At 45.7% G+C, this 12,679-nt stretch overlaps 1 protein-coding gene across 1 annotated transcript in view; it reads right to left on the bottom strand.

Moving 5' to 3' along the window:
* mbd2 (methyl-CpG binding domain protein 2) overlaps positions 1-12,424 on the bottom strand; it is a 57,822-nt gene extending 45,398 nt beyond the window's left edge. Inside the window, exon 1 of the mRNA XM_084169925.1 lies at positions 11,947-12,424. Within this exon, the coding sequence (XP_084026051.1) occupies positions 11,947-12,062 (116 nt within the window). The 5' untranslated portion in view covers positions 12,063-12,424. The remainder of the gene's footprint in view (positions 1-11,946) is intronic.
* Between the last annotated feature and the right edge of the window lie 255 nt (positions 12,425-12,679).

The raw sequence follows: 12,679 nt of genomic DNA on the forward strand, positions 1-12,679 counted from the left end.
TTTGATCGTTGTATAATTCCTTCTCACATCTACACACTGTCCTCCTCTCACCTTTTCCTTTCGCTTGTGGACTTCAGTGCACTACACAACAGCTGTCTGTGACCAGGCGGAAAAACAAGCCAAACCTTCATACCATAACCGCTAACCACTACACAGACTACATCGTTGTCAATATATTAGTTAACGTCATAGTCAACATGGCTTCTAGAACTAACGTGTTAGTAAAGCAGTTACACCGGCGGGCCCCGTGGCCATACATTTATAAAACCAAAAGCTTACCTTGACTTGGAAGAGTTCCAGTGTTGGATAGCCATAGCCAGCTAGCTAACATAGCATCCCTCTCTGTTTGAGCCGCTTGTTTGAGTAGGCTGAACTAGCTAGCTGCATTCGCTAGCTAAGTAAGTGAAAGTGAAAATAATACAACGAAATATAGCTAGCTCTTTCTCGCTCTATCGCTTCTCCTTAATTTTAATAAATTAATTTGTTGAAAACTGTTCAACTATTGTCTTTCTCTCTCTTTGAGTCAACTCCTCACCACATTTTATGCACTACAGTGCTAGCTAGCTGTAGCTTATGCTTTCAGTACTAGATTCATTCTCTGATCAGGGCCTAAAATTAACTTGTTGGTCCACCAGTTACTGTGGCAGGTAGATGAAAACATCTACCAGCCACTCAGATGTTTTAATCAGCCAAAATATTTCGCCATAATTACATTTTTTTTTTAACTAAAGGATGACCATGCTTTGCAATGTTTTTAAAACAAGAAATGTATTAGTAAGAAGTAATGTGGTATATTGCAAAAAATAAATACAAATTATCAACAAAATATCAGATGAAACAAAATGTTCAGCTGCCACTTTAAGGGCGGGAAGTTACCACTCAAGTCGTGTCACGTGTGTCTGTGTGTGAGATTTGGCATCTGACTACGGAGTCTCTTACTAACGTGGAAAAACAACCGAGCTTGTGAACAACACAATGCAAATAGCCAAGAAACACAAGGACAAAGTCTCACTTTGTAGACTTTTGAGTAAATTAGACCTACTTTTATGCCTCCAGAAATGAATCTATCAGCGCTTCACTCAGAGCACACAGCTCCCCAGCCAGGCAGTGTTGCTGCCCGATGTGGGATATAGGATTCCTGTTTCTTTGTGCGATTAGCAGCTATGAAACAAAACAGCAGACATACTTTGAAAACAGCTACTGCAGCATTTTTCTACAATAAATCGCAACTCGCACATGTGCTCATACTTGACTTTTGACTATTTTTATTTGCAAAATGTAATGCACTGTAGAGCCCTGCAAAATTGACCACCAACCAACGTGGCTGGTGAAATAGACATTCAGTACCTAAATCTACCCGCATTTGGTGGTGGCGGGTGATCATTTTATGCCCTGTCTGTGATCCTTTGATTGGGTGGACAACATGTCAGTTCATACTGCAAGAGCGCTGATAGGTTGGAGGATGTCCTCCGGAAGTCGTCATAATTACTGTGTAAGTCTATGGAAGGAGATGAGAACCATGAGCCTCCTAGGTTTTGTATTGAATTTACCCAGAGGAGGACGGAAGCTAGCTGTCCTCCGGCTACACCATGGTGCTACCCTACAGAGTGCTGTTGAGGCTACTGTAGACCTTCTTTGCAAAACATGATGTAGCCGGAGGATGTGAATACATTCTGTATAGTTTTATCTAAAAAGGCTCACTTTAATGTCTCACCATCTTCTTTTTTTCTGAAATTCACTGAGTAGGATGGGCCTCCCCTTTCTCCTCTGAGGGGCCTCCCCTTCCTCCTCTGAGGGGCCTCCCCTTCCTCCTCTGAGGGGCCTCCCCTTCCTCCTCTGAGGAGCCTCCCCTTCCTCCTCTGAGGAGCCTCCCCTTTCTCCTCTGAGGGGCCTCCCCGTCCTCCTCTGAGGAGCCTCCCCTTCCTCCTCTGAGGAGCCTCCCCTTTCTCCTCTGAGGGGCCTCCCCTTCCTCCTCTGAGGGGCCTCCCCTTTCTCCTCTGAGGGGCCTCCCCTTCCTCCTCTGAGGGGCCTCCCCTTCCTCCTCTGAGGGGCCTCCACTGCTGTAGACTAACAGTGAAATGCTTACTTACAGACGTTTCCCAACAATGCAGAGAGAAAAATTGAAAAATTACAGAAAGATAATAACATGAGGAACAAATACACAATGAGTAACGATAACTTGGCTATATATATATATATATATAACACCTTTATTTAACCAGGTAAGCCAGTTGAGAACAAGTTCTCATTTACAACTGCGACCTGACCAAGATAAAGCAAAGCAGTGCGATAAAAACAACAACAACACAGAGTTACATATGGGGTAAACAAAACGTACAGTCAATAACACAATAGAAAATATATATACAGTGTGTGCAAAGGTAGTAAGTTATGGAGGTAAGGCAATAAATAGGCCATAGTGCAAAATAGTTACAATAGTATTAACACTGGAGTGATAGATGTGCAGAAGTTGATGTGCAAATAGAGATACTGGGGTGCAAATGAGCAAAATAAATAACAATATGGGGATGAGGTAGTTGGGTGGGCTAATTTCAGATGGGCTGTGTACAGGTGCAGTGATCGGTAAGCTGCTCTGACAACTGATGCTTAAAGTTAGTGAGGGAGATATGAGTCTCCAGCTTCAGAGATTTTTGCAGTTAGTTCCAGCCATTTGCAGCAGAGAACTGGAAGGAATGGCGGCCAAAGGAGGTGTTGGCTTTGGGGATGACCAGTGAGATATACCTGCTGGAGCGCATACTACGGGTGGGTGTTGCTATGGTGACCAATGAGCTAAGATAAGGCGGGGATTTGCCAAGCAGAGATTTATAGATGACCTGGAGCCAGTGGGATTGGCGATGAATATGTAGTGAGGGCCAGCCAACGAGAGTGTACAGGTCACAATGGTGGGTAGTATATGGGGCTTTGGTGACAAAACGGATGGCACTGTGATAGACTACATCCAATTTTCTGAGTAGAGTGTTGAAGGCTATTTTGTAAATGACATCGCCGAAGTCAAGGATCGGGAGGATAGTCAGTTTTACGAGGGCATGTTTGGCAGCATGAGTGAAGGAGGCTTTGTTGCGAAATAGGAAGCCGATTCTAGATTTAACTTTGGATTGGAGATGCTTGATGTGAGTCTGGAAGGAGAGTTTACAGTCTAACCAGACACCTAGGTATTTGTAGTTGTCCACATACTCTAGGTCAGACCCGTCGAGAGTAGTGATTCTAGTCGGGCGGGCGTAAGCAGCGTTCGATTGAAGAGCATGAATTTAGTTTTACTAGTGTTTAAGAGCAGTTGGAGGCTACGGAAGGAGTGTTGTATGGCATTGAAGCTCGTTTGGAGGTTTGTTAACACAGTGTCCAATGAAGGGCCAGATGTATACAAAATGGTGTCGTCTGCGTAGAGGTGGATCTGAGAGTCACCAGCAGCAAGAGCGACATCATTGATATACACAGAGAATAGAGTCGGCCTGAGAATTGAACCCTGTGGCACCCCCATAGAGACTGCCAGAGGTCCAGACAACAGGCCCTCCGATTTGACACATTGAACTCTGAGAAGTAGTTGGTGAACCAGGCGAGGCAGTCATTTGAGAAACCAAGGCTATTTAGTCTGTCAATAAGAATGCAGTGGTTGACAGAGTCGAAAGCCTTGGCCAGGTCGATGAAGACGGCTGCACAGTACTGTCTTTTATCGATCGCGGTTATAATATCGACCTTGAGCGTGGCTGAGGTGCACCCATGACCAGCTCGGAAACCAGATTGCATAGCGGAGAAGGTACGGTGGGATTCGAAATGGTCGGTGATCTGTTTGTTAACTTGGCTTTCAAATACTTTCGAAAGGCAGGGAAGGATGGATATAGGTCTGTATCAGTTTGGATCTAGAGTGTCACCCCCATTGAAGAGGGGGATGACCGCGGCAGCTTTCCAATCTCTGGGGATCTCAGACGTTATGAACGAGAGGTTGAACAGGCTAGTAACATGGGTTGCTACAATTTCGGCGGCTAATTTTAGAAAGAAAGGGTCCAGATTGTATAGCCCAGCTGATTTGTGGGGGTCCAGATTTTGCAGCTCTTTCAGAACATCAGCTATCTGAATTTGGGTGAAGGAGAAGCGGGGGGGGGCATGGGCAAGTTGCAGCGGAGGGTGCAGAGCTGGTGGCCGGGGTAGTGGTAGCCAGGTGGAAAGCATGGCCAGCCGTAGCAAAATGCTTGTTGAAATTCTCGATTATCGTAGATTTATCGGTGGTGATAGTGTTTCCTAGCCTCAGTGCAGTGGGCAGCTGGGAGGAGGTGCTCTTATTCTCCATGGACTTTACAGTGTCCCAAAACTTTTTGGAGTTAGTGCTACAGGATGCAAATTTCTGTTTGAAAAAGCTAGCCTTTGCTTTCCTAACTATATACAGGGAGTACCAGTACCAAGTCGATGTGCAGGGGTACCAGGTAATAACTTGGCTATATACATGGGGTACCAGGTAATAACTTGGCTATATACATGGGGTACCAGGTAATAACTTGGCTATATACACGGGGTACCAGGTAATAACTTGGCTATATACACGGGGTACCAGGTAATAACTTGGCTATATACATGGGGTACCAGGTAATAACTTGGCTATATACACGGGGTACCAGGTAATAACTTGGCTATATACACGGGGTACCAGGTAATAACTTGGCTATATACACGGGGTACCAGGTAATAACTTGGCTATATACACGGGGTACCAGGTAATAACTTGGCTATATACACGGGGTACCAGGTAATAACTTGGCTATATACACGGGGTACCAGGTAATAACTTGGCTATATACACGGGGTACCAGGTAATAACATGGCTATATACACGGGGTACCAGGTAATAACTTGGCTATATACACGGGGTACCAGGTAATAACTTGGCTATATACACGGGGTACCAGGTAATAACTTGGCTATATACACGGGGTACCAGGTAATAACATGGCTATATACACGGGGTACCAGGTAATAACATGGCTATATACACGGGGTACCAGGTAATAACATGGCTATATACAGGAAGTACCAGGTAATAACATGGCTATATACAGTAAGTACCAGGTAATAACATGGCTATATACAGTAAGTACCAGGTAATAACATGCCTATATACACAGGGTACCAGGTAATAACATGGCTATATACACGGGATACCAGGTAATAACATGGCTATATACACGGGGTACCAGGTAATAACATGGCTATATACACGGGGTACCAGGTAATAACATGGCTATATACAGGAAGTACCAGGTGATAACATGGCTATATACAGGAAGTACCAGGTGATAACATGGCTATATACATGGGGTACCAGGTAATAACATGGCTATATACAGGGAGTACCAGGTAATAACATGGCTATATACAGGAAGTACCAGGTAATAACATGGCTATATACAGGAAGTACCAGGTAATAACATGGCTATATACAGGGAGTACCAGGTAATAACATGGCTATATACAGTAAGTACCAGGTAATAACATGGCTATATACACGGGGTACCAGGTAATAACATGGCTATATACACGGGGTACCAGGTAATAACATGGCTATATACAGGGGGTACCAGTACCAAGTCCATGTGCAGGGATACCAGGTAATTGAGGTAGATATGTAAATATAGATTTAAGTTAGGGGTAAACAACAGGCAACAGGATAGATAATAAACGGTAGCAGCAGTGTCTGTGGTGAGTCAAAAGAGTTAGTGCAAAGAGGGTCAATGCAGACAGTCCGGGTAGCTATTTGGTTAACTATTTAGCATTCTTATGGCTTGGGGGTAGAAGTTGTTCAGGGTCCTGTTGGTTCCAGACTTGGTGCATCGGTACCGCTTGCCACGCGGTAGCAGAGAGAACAGTCTATGACTAGGGTGGCTGGAGTCTTTGACCATTTTTAGGGCCTTCCTCTGACACCGCCTGGTATAGAGGTCCTGGATAGCAGGGAGCTCGGCCCCAGTGATGTACTGGGCCGTACGCACTACCCTAGTGTAGTGCCTTGCAGTCGGATGCCAAGCAGTTGCCAGTTACCAAACCAGTGAGCAGTAGCCTATACAAACCCCCTGGTCACATGGCTTCATTCTATAGCCTGGTAAGCATGTTCACATGTCATTCAGTGTTGTTCTGTTCTGTAGCATCTCTTTCAGCTTCACAGTCAGGCAGAGTGAGTCAGTATGTGTCCGTGTGTGTGTGTACCCTATAAGGACAAGCACTGAGTAGTAGTAACCCCATAACCTCTGACCTTTGATATTTTACTACTGACCTCAGTTACAGTACTACGAACCCAGCTCTCTGAGGGCAAAGAGTCTAGTGGGGTTCACTCTCACTCTGAAGAGAATCAATTCACCTCAAGAGTCTAGTGGGGTTCACTCTCACTCTGAAGAGAATCAATTCACCTCAAGAGTCTAGTTGGGTTCACTCTCACTCTGAGGAGAATCAATTCACCTCAAGAGTCTAGTGGGGTTCACTCTCACTCTGAAGAGAATCAATTCACCTCAAGAGTCTAGTGGGGTTCACTCTCACTCTGAAGAGAATCAATTCACCTCAAGAGTCTAGTGGGGTTCACTCTCACTCTGAAGGTCTCAGTCACACCAGTAGTGTTTGCTGGCTGAGAGTACTTAGATCCTCAATTTCACATGTAGAATCTACGGCGGGAGGTCCTAGATCCACATTCGGTGCGACGTGTCAACAATGCCGAGAAGGCCCACTTCACTTAGAGGACGGGGCGGCAGGTAGCTTAGTGGTTAAGAGCGTTGTGCCAGTAACCGAAAGGTCGCTGGTTCTAATCCCCTAGACTCTTGAGGTGAATTGATTCTCTTCAGAGTGAGAGTGAACCCTACTAGACTCTTGAGGTGAATTGATTCTCTTCAGAGTGAGAGTGAACCCAACGAGTGGCGCAGTGGTCTAAGGCACTGCATCGCAGTGTTAGCTGTGCCACTAGAGATCCTGGTTCGAATCCAGGCTCTGTCGTAGCCGGCCGCGACCGGGAGACCCACGGGGCGGCGCATAATTGGCCCAGCGTCGTCCAGGGTAGGGGAGGGAATGGCCGGCAGGGATGTAGCTCAGTTGGTAGAGCATGGCGTTTGCAACGCCAGGGTTGTGGGTTCAATTCCCACGGGGGGCCAGTATGATAAATATAAAATAATGTATGCACTAACTGTAAGTCGCTCTGGATAAGAGCGTCTGCTAAATGACTAAAATGTAAATGTAAAAATGACTAGGTGAAAAATCTGTCGATGTGCCCTTGAGCAAGGCACTTAACCCTAATTGCTCCTGTAAGTCGCTCTGGATAAGAGCGTCTGCTAAATGACTGAAATGAAATGTAGGACGGCTTATTTGTCACAAACTGTATGCACAGAGCCCAGTCTCACAACAGCCTACTCTGTATTCAGCCCTGCCTACCTTCCCACAGCCAGGGATTGTTGTGAATGCATGCCGCTCCTGAAACCTCAAAGTGGCTAGGATGCCAAGAGGGGGTTCACTTCAATCATTCTGTCAAACCAGAACTAACTCTGGCAAGAGAGCACAAGCAGTGAACTGAACTCCATCTCTGGGGCTGACTGAGGTGATGTGGGAAGAATATAGGAACTCCATCTCTGGGGCTGACTGAGGTGATGTGGGAAGAATATAGGAACTCCATCTCTGGGGCTGACTGAGGTGATGTGGGAAGAAGATAGGAACTCCATCTCTGGGGAAAACTGAGATGAAGTGGGAAGAATATAGGAACTCCATCTCTGGGGCTGACTGAAGAAGAAAGGAACATCTCTGGGGCTGACTGAAGAAGAAAGGAACTCCATCTCTGGGGCTGACTGAAGAAGAAAGGATCTCCATCTCTGGGGCTGACTGAAGAAGAAAGGAACTCCATCTCTGGGGCTGACTGAAGAAGAAAGGAACTCCATCTCTGGGGCTGACTGAAGAAGAAAGGAACTCCATCTCTGGGGCTGACTGAAGAAGAAAGGAACTCCATCTCTGGGGCTGACTGAAGAAGAAAGGAACTCCATCTCTGGGGCTGACTGAAGAAGAAAGGAACTCCATCTCTGGGGCTGACTGAAGAAGAAAGGAACTCCATCTCTGGGACTGACTGAAGAAGAAAGGAACTCCATCTCTGGGACTGACTGAAGAAGAAAGGAACTCCATCTCTGGGGCTGACTGAAGAAGAAAGGAACTCCATCTCTGGGGCTGACTGAAGAAGAAAGGAACTCCATCTCTGGGACTGACTGAAGAAGAAAGGAACTCCATCTCTGGGGCTGACTGAAGAAGAAAGGAACTCCATCTCTGGGGCTGACTGAAGAAGAAAGGAACTCCATCTCTGGGGCTGACTGAAGAAGAAAGGAACTCCATCTCTGGGGCTGACTGAAGAAGAAAGGAACTCCATCTCTGGGGCTGACTGAAGAAGAAAGGATCCGAATGACTCTAACCCTGACTGAGTCATAACAACAACATCACTATGAGGGGTTGTGTACCTAAATGGTACCCTATTATCTATATAGTGCACTACTTTTGATGAGGGTCCATATGCTTCTGGTCAAAAGTAGTGCACTGTGTAGGGAATAGGGTGTGATTTAGGACACAGCTGATGACCGAGTCTTAACAACATCACTATCAAGACTACAGGCTGAAGAGAAGCGGAAATATATACTTCAGGGATTGCAGACGAAATTCCCACACAGCCACTCCCCCTGCTCTGCTCGGTCATTCCATGGACTAATTCCAGGAAATATCCTGGGCAGTATCCTCCAGAAACCCTCTCCTCTCCTGAGGCTGAGGACAGGACTCCGTTACACAACAACACAGTTTACGGGAATACTGAACTAGCCTAATTCTAAGAATAGATTTTTTCTCTTTCTGGAAGTCAACTGGTCAACAAAACATTAGGCTCGTAGTCTCATAATAGAATAAGGACTTGGTACAAACACAATCGGTCTCATGGATCTCAGAAATGTTGACAGTATTATTGGTTTATTCCTCAGACTTCTGGTTCATTCAGTACTGTGTACTGTATTTGTTCATTTCACAGACTTCTGGTTCATTCAGTACTGTGTACTGTATTGGTTCATTCCACAGACTTCTGGTTCATTCAGTACTGTGTACTGTATTGGTTCATTCCACAGACTTCTGGTTCATTCAGTAGTGTGTACAAAACAACATGGAGGAGACATGAAGGTAGGGGCAGAACGATAAACAGAGAGAGGGAGGTGGCGGACCGTGAGCCACACGTAGCCTACCCCTAGGACTTGATATCACCTGATAGGCTACCCAAGCTGACCCAGCTTTGATATGAAAAGGACGAGCGTCAGTCTATGTGATCTAAGATCAGTTTGAGAGTGAAAAATGAGGGCAGGAAGTAGGCTTGACCTCTTCATTTGATCCCAGGTGTGAAGAGAAGCCATGGAGCATATGGCTGGGGAGCGAGTACAGTTGCTGCCCAACATTATTTACAAATGTTAACCTAGCTTGTTGCAAGTGAGTGAGCGGGGGTGGGGGGTGGGGGGGGTTAACACATTAACACGAGCACCAACCGACAGCGTGGGTCGTTTTACAACCCTTCCCTCCCCGACACAGCCACAGCCACAGACAGCACCTTAAAACAAACCCACCCAACACCCCTCCCCCAACATCCCACGCACCAATGACATGCAGAGAACATGCTTTGTGAACAAGGGGATGGAGGGGGAGGTTGTCGGGGGGTCTTGGATAGTCGAGCGGCTTCAATGCAGGTGAATTGTGTTTTAAAATTAAAATGTAAAGAATATATATTTTACAAGGGGAAACCCGGCCGACATCTAGTCTACACAACCTCAGTGCTGCAGCTATTCTAGAAATCTGGTCCTTGCTGTTGAGACAGGAGTTTTAATTTGGAGCGTCACCACGTGTGGAGAAAAGAGGTAAGACTGGGATCAAAAGCTTCCGCTTAGCAACCAATCAGAGTGGATCGTGCTGAGCTGCTGCGTGGCGTAGAATAGTCTGCTCTTCCTCAGCGTGTGTCCAGGGCCCCTGTTTTTGGCAGCGCGCTCTCTCTCACCATGAGAAGGGACAAACAGAGCGGGCCAGTACAGGATGTCAAAACTACCAAAACACACCGCCACAAGGCCACACCCGAGACTGTCCGCGGCCCTCGCTCGCTAATATGAAAATGTATGCACTCACTAACTGTAAGTCGCTCTGGATAAGAGTGTCTGCTAAATGACTCAAATGTAAAAAAAAAACTACAAAAAATATCACACAGACCTACAAACCACACACTCACGATCACAGGTCTACACACCATCGAACAAGACCTTCACACTATCACACGGCGCTACGCTACGCAGCTTTCCACTATCACACAGGCCTACACACCCCCCACACAGCAAACACTTTCTCACACGCTGCTGGGATCACACCATTTGAATAAGAATGAGAGGCATGTTTTTCACCAGGGGAGGGAGGGAGGGAGGGAGGGAGGAGGGGGTGTAGAGTAGACGGGCAGGCTCATTGGCCCAGGATGCAGCCAGAGTCACACTCCAGAGGCACTAGGCCAGCCCGAGGGCTTTGCCTTCAAACACTGAGCTGAGGAGGGGGGTGGGGAGAGCATGCAAGGCCTCCTATGTTGTTTTTCATGCTGATCACTACACAGGGGTATACTACAAAGCAGTATCAATGACTTAGCCAGCTAACTTGCCAAATTTCCTTTGTATTTTTTTTTAGAAAGATAAGCTTGAAATGGCCATGGTCTCTTTGACTCAACAACCAAAAACACATATCTGAGTTTAGCTTTCTTAACAAACCAAAACATCTAGTTAGCATTTTAACTGATTGATCCTGCTTTGTAGTATACCCCCCTGATGTTAGGCTTACCTGGAAGACAAATGTTATCAATGCGTCTCAATCTGATAGATAATTGAATAATTGGGCTCCCGAGTGGCGCAGCGGTCTAAGGCACTGCATCTCAGTGCTTGAGGCGTCACTACACACCCCCTGGTTCGATTCCAGGCTGTATCACAACCGGCCGTGATTGGGAGTCCCATAGGGCGGCACACAATTGGCCCAGCGTCGTCCGGGTTTGGCCGGTGTAGGCCGTCATTGTAAATAAGAATTTGTTCTTAACTGACTTGCCTAGTTAAATAAAGGTAAAATAAAAATAAATAAAAAGGGAGGGAAAAAATGATTGCTTGTGCTGCATTTCAGTCAGATTTTCCCAGGTGGAAGGAACGCACATGATCACAACACACACAAATGTTCAGAACTTTCATAGTATTGATTATTTAAATCTTGACTCCCCCCAAACATACACAAACACAGGCACACATATAGTCAGCAACAAGCTGGACACCTTTCTTGAGGCCACAAACTGGAGGGGCCTGCATTGGGTCACCAATCGATGAGTTACTGGGGAAGGTGAAGGCCTACAGCAAAGCAGCTAAATGAAAAGATGAACTGTCATTTAGCGTTGAAGAGTCCAAAGCATAGACAACAATTATGGCTTATAGACCATTTATGAAGGACCATGTTGTAAATTGCCAAGGAATTAGCCGCACAGATAATGTACTTTAGACAGAGGGCTGAGTTCCAATGGTTTAGCCTAGATTGTAAACATAGTTTCAGTTTCAGAGGTGCCATTTATCAAGATCATCACGCATATCATATCAATCACATGATGAGATATGGTCAAGAAGGCAAGTGACCTAATGAAGTCTAAACTAAGTTACATTTGAACTTCCGCTGGCGATACAAAGTGTGATACAATGTTCACACTGATGGCATTAACTAGCATGACACAGTGTGAGTGGGTGCCCAAGCTTAAGGTTTTGCTAGCTAGTTAGCTTTAGCCCATACTTTTCTCCTTGGAAAATAGTTATTGTAGCTAATCAGACAACCAGGTAACTATCATAACTTGTGCACGTATCAAGGTAGCCAAAGTTACTGTTATCTAACTTCATGTTCGATCATTACCTGTAGTAATACACATCACACTTGCCAGCACTGAGCCCTGACTTCCGGATCACTTCTTCTTTCTTCCAACCCGGTGGCAGAGAGGGGCAATCCATCCTCTTCTTCTCCATAATCATCCAGCAATACTTTATGATTGGGAATCACCCCAATCGTTATTCAAGGCCGACAAATAGCTAAAAGAATACAACAATGTGTTAATAAATACAGCTGACCTGGCGATCTAACGTGAAGCTCCTGAAGCCGTTTCAACTGCTAACTACTAAACGGGAGCGAAACTTTGAACTTGTTATTTCCGCGATTGTATCGGGACTTTCGGTAGATAGATAGATAGATAGCTATATCGTTAGTTGGACAGTTTCCCTCTTTGATCTTCAACTATCCAACCGTGAGTAACGGCAGTGGTATCTCGGTGCTGTTATCTCGGTGCTGACCCAGCGCTTGGCAACTGCACTGCTCGAAACAGCAACGCCCCGCCTCTTTGGAACGTCCCGTCACTTCTCGCTTCCCCATTGAGATCCTATTTCTAATTCCTAATTCTATATGGGTTCCTCCCTACCTAGGCGGTGATGCACCATTTAACAGATAAAATACCATCTCATTCGTAAAATATGAACCTAAAAAAAAAAGTTATCTAGGTGAACCATTTATTTTGTCATTTTTTCAATTTGAATGTTTCTGCAAGTATTATCATTGGCTTGTACATAGCCGCGTGAAGTAGGGGTACTGAGTGCAG

The sequence above is a fragment of the Coregonus lavaretus genome, assembly GCF_964263955.1.
Source record: "Coregonus lavaretus genome assembly, chromosome: 10".
NCBI classification, from domain to species: domain Eukaryota; kingdom Metazoa; phylum Chordata; class Actinopteri; order Salmoniformes; family Salmonidae; genus Coregonus; species Coregonus lavaretus.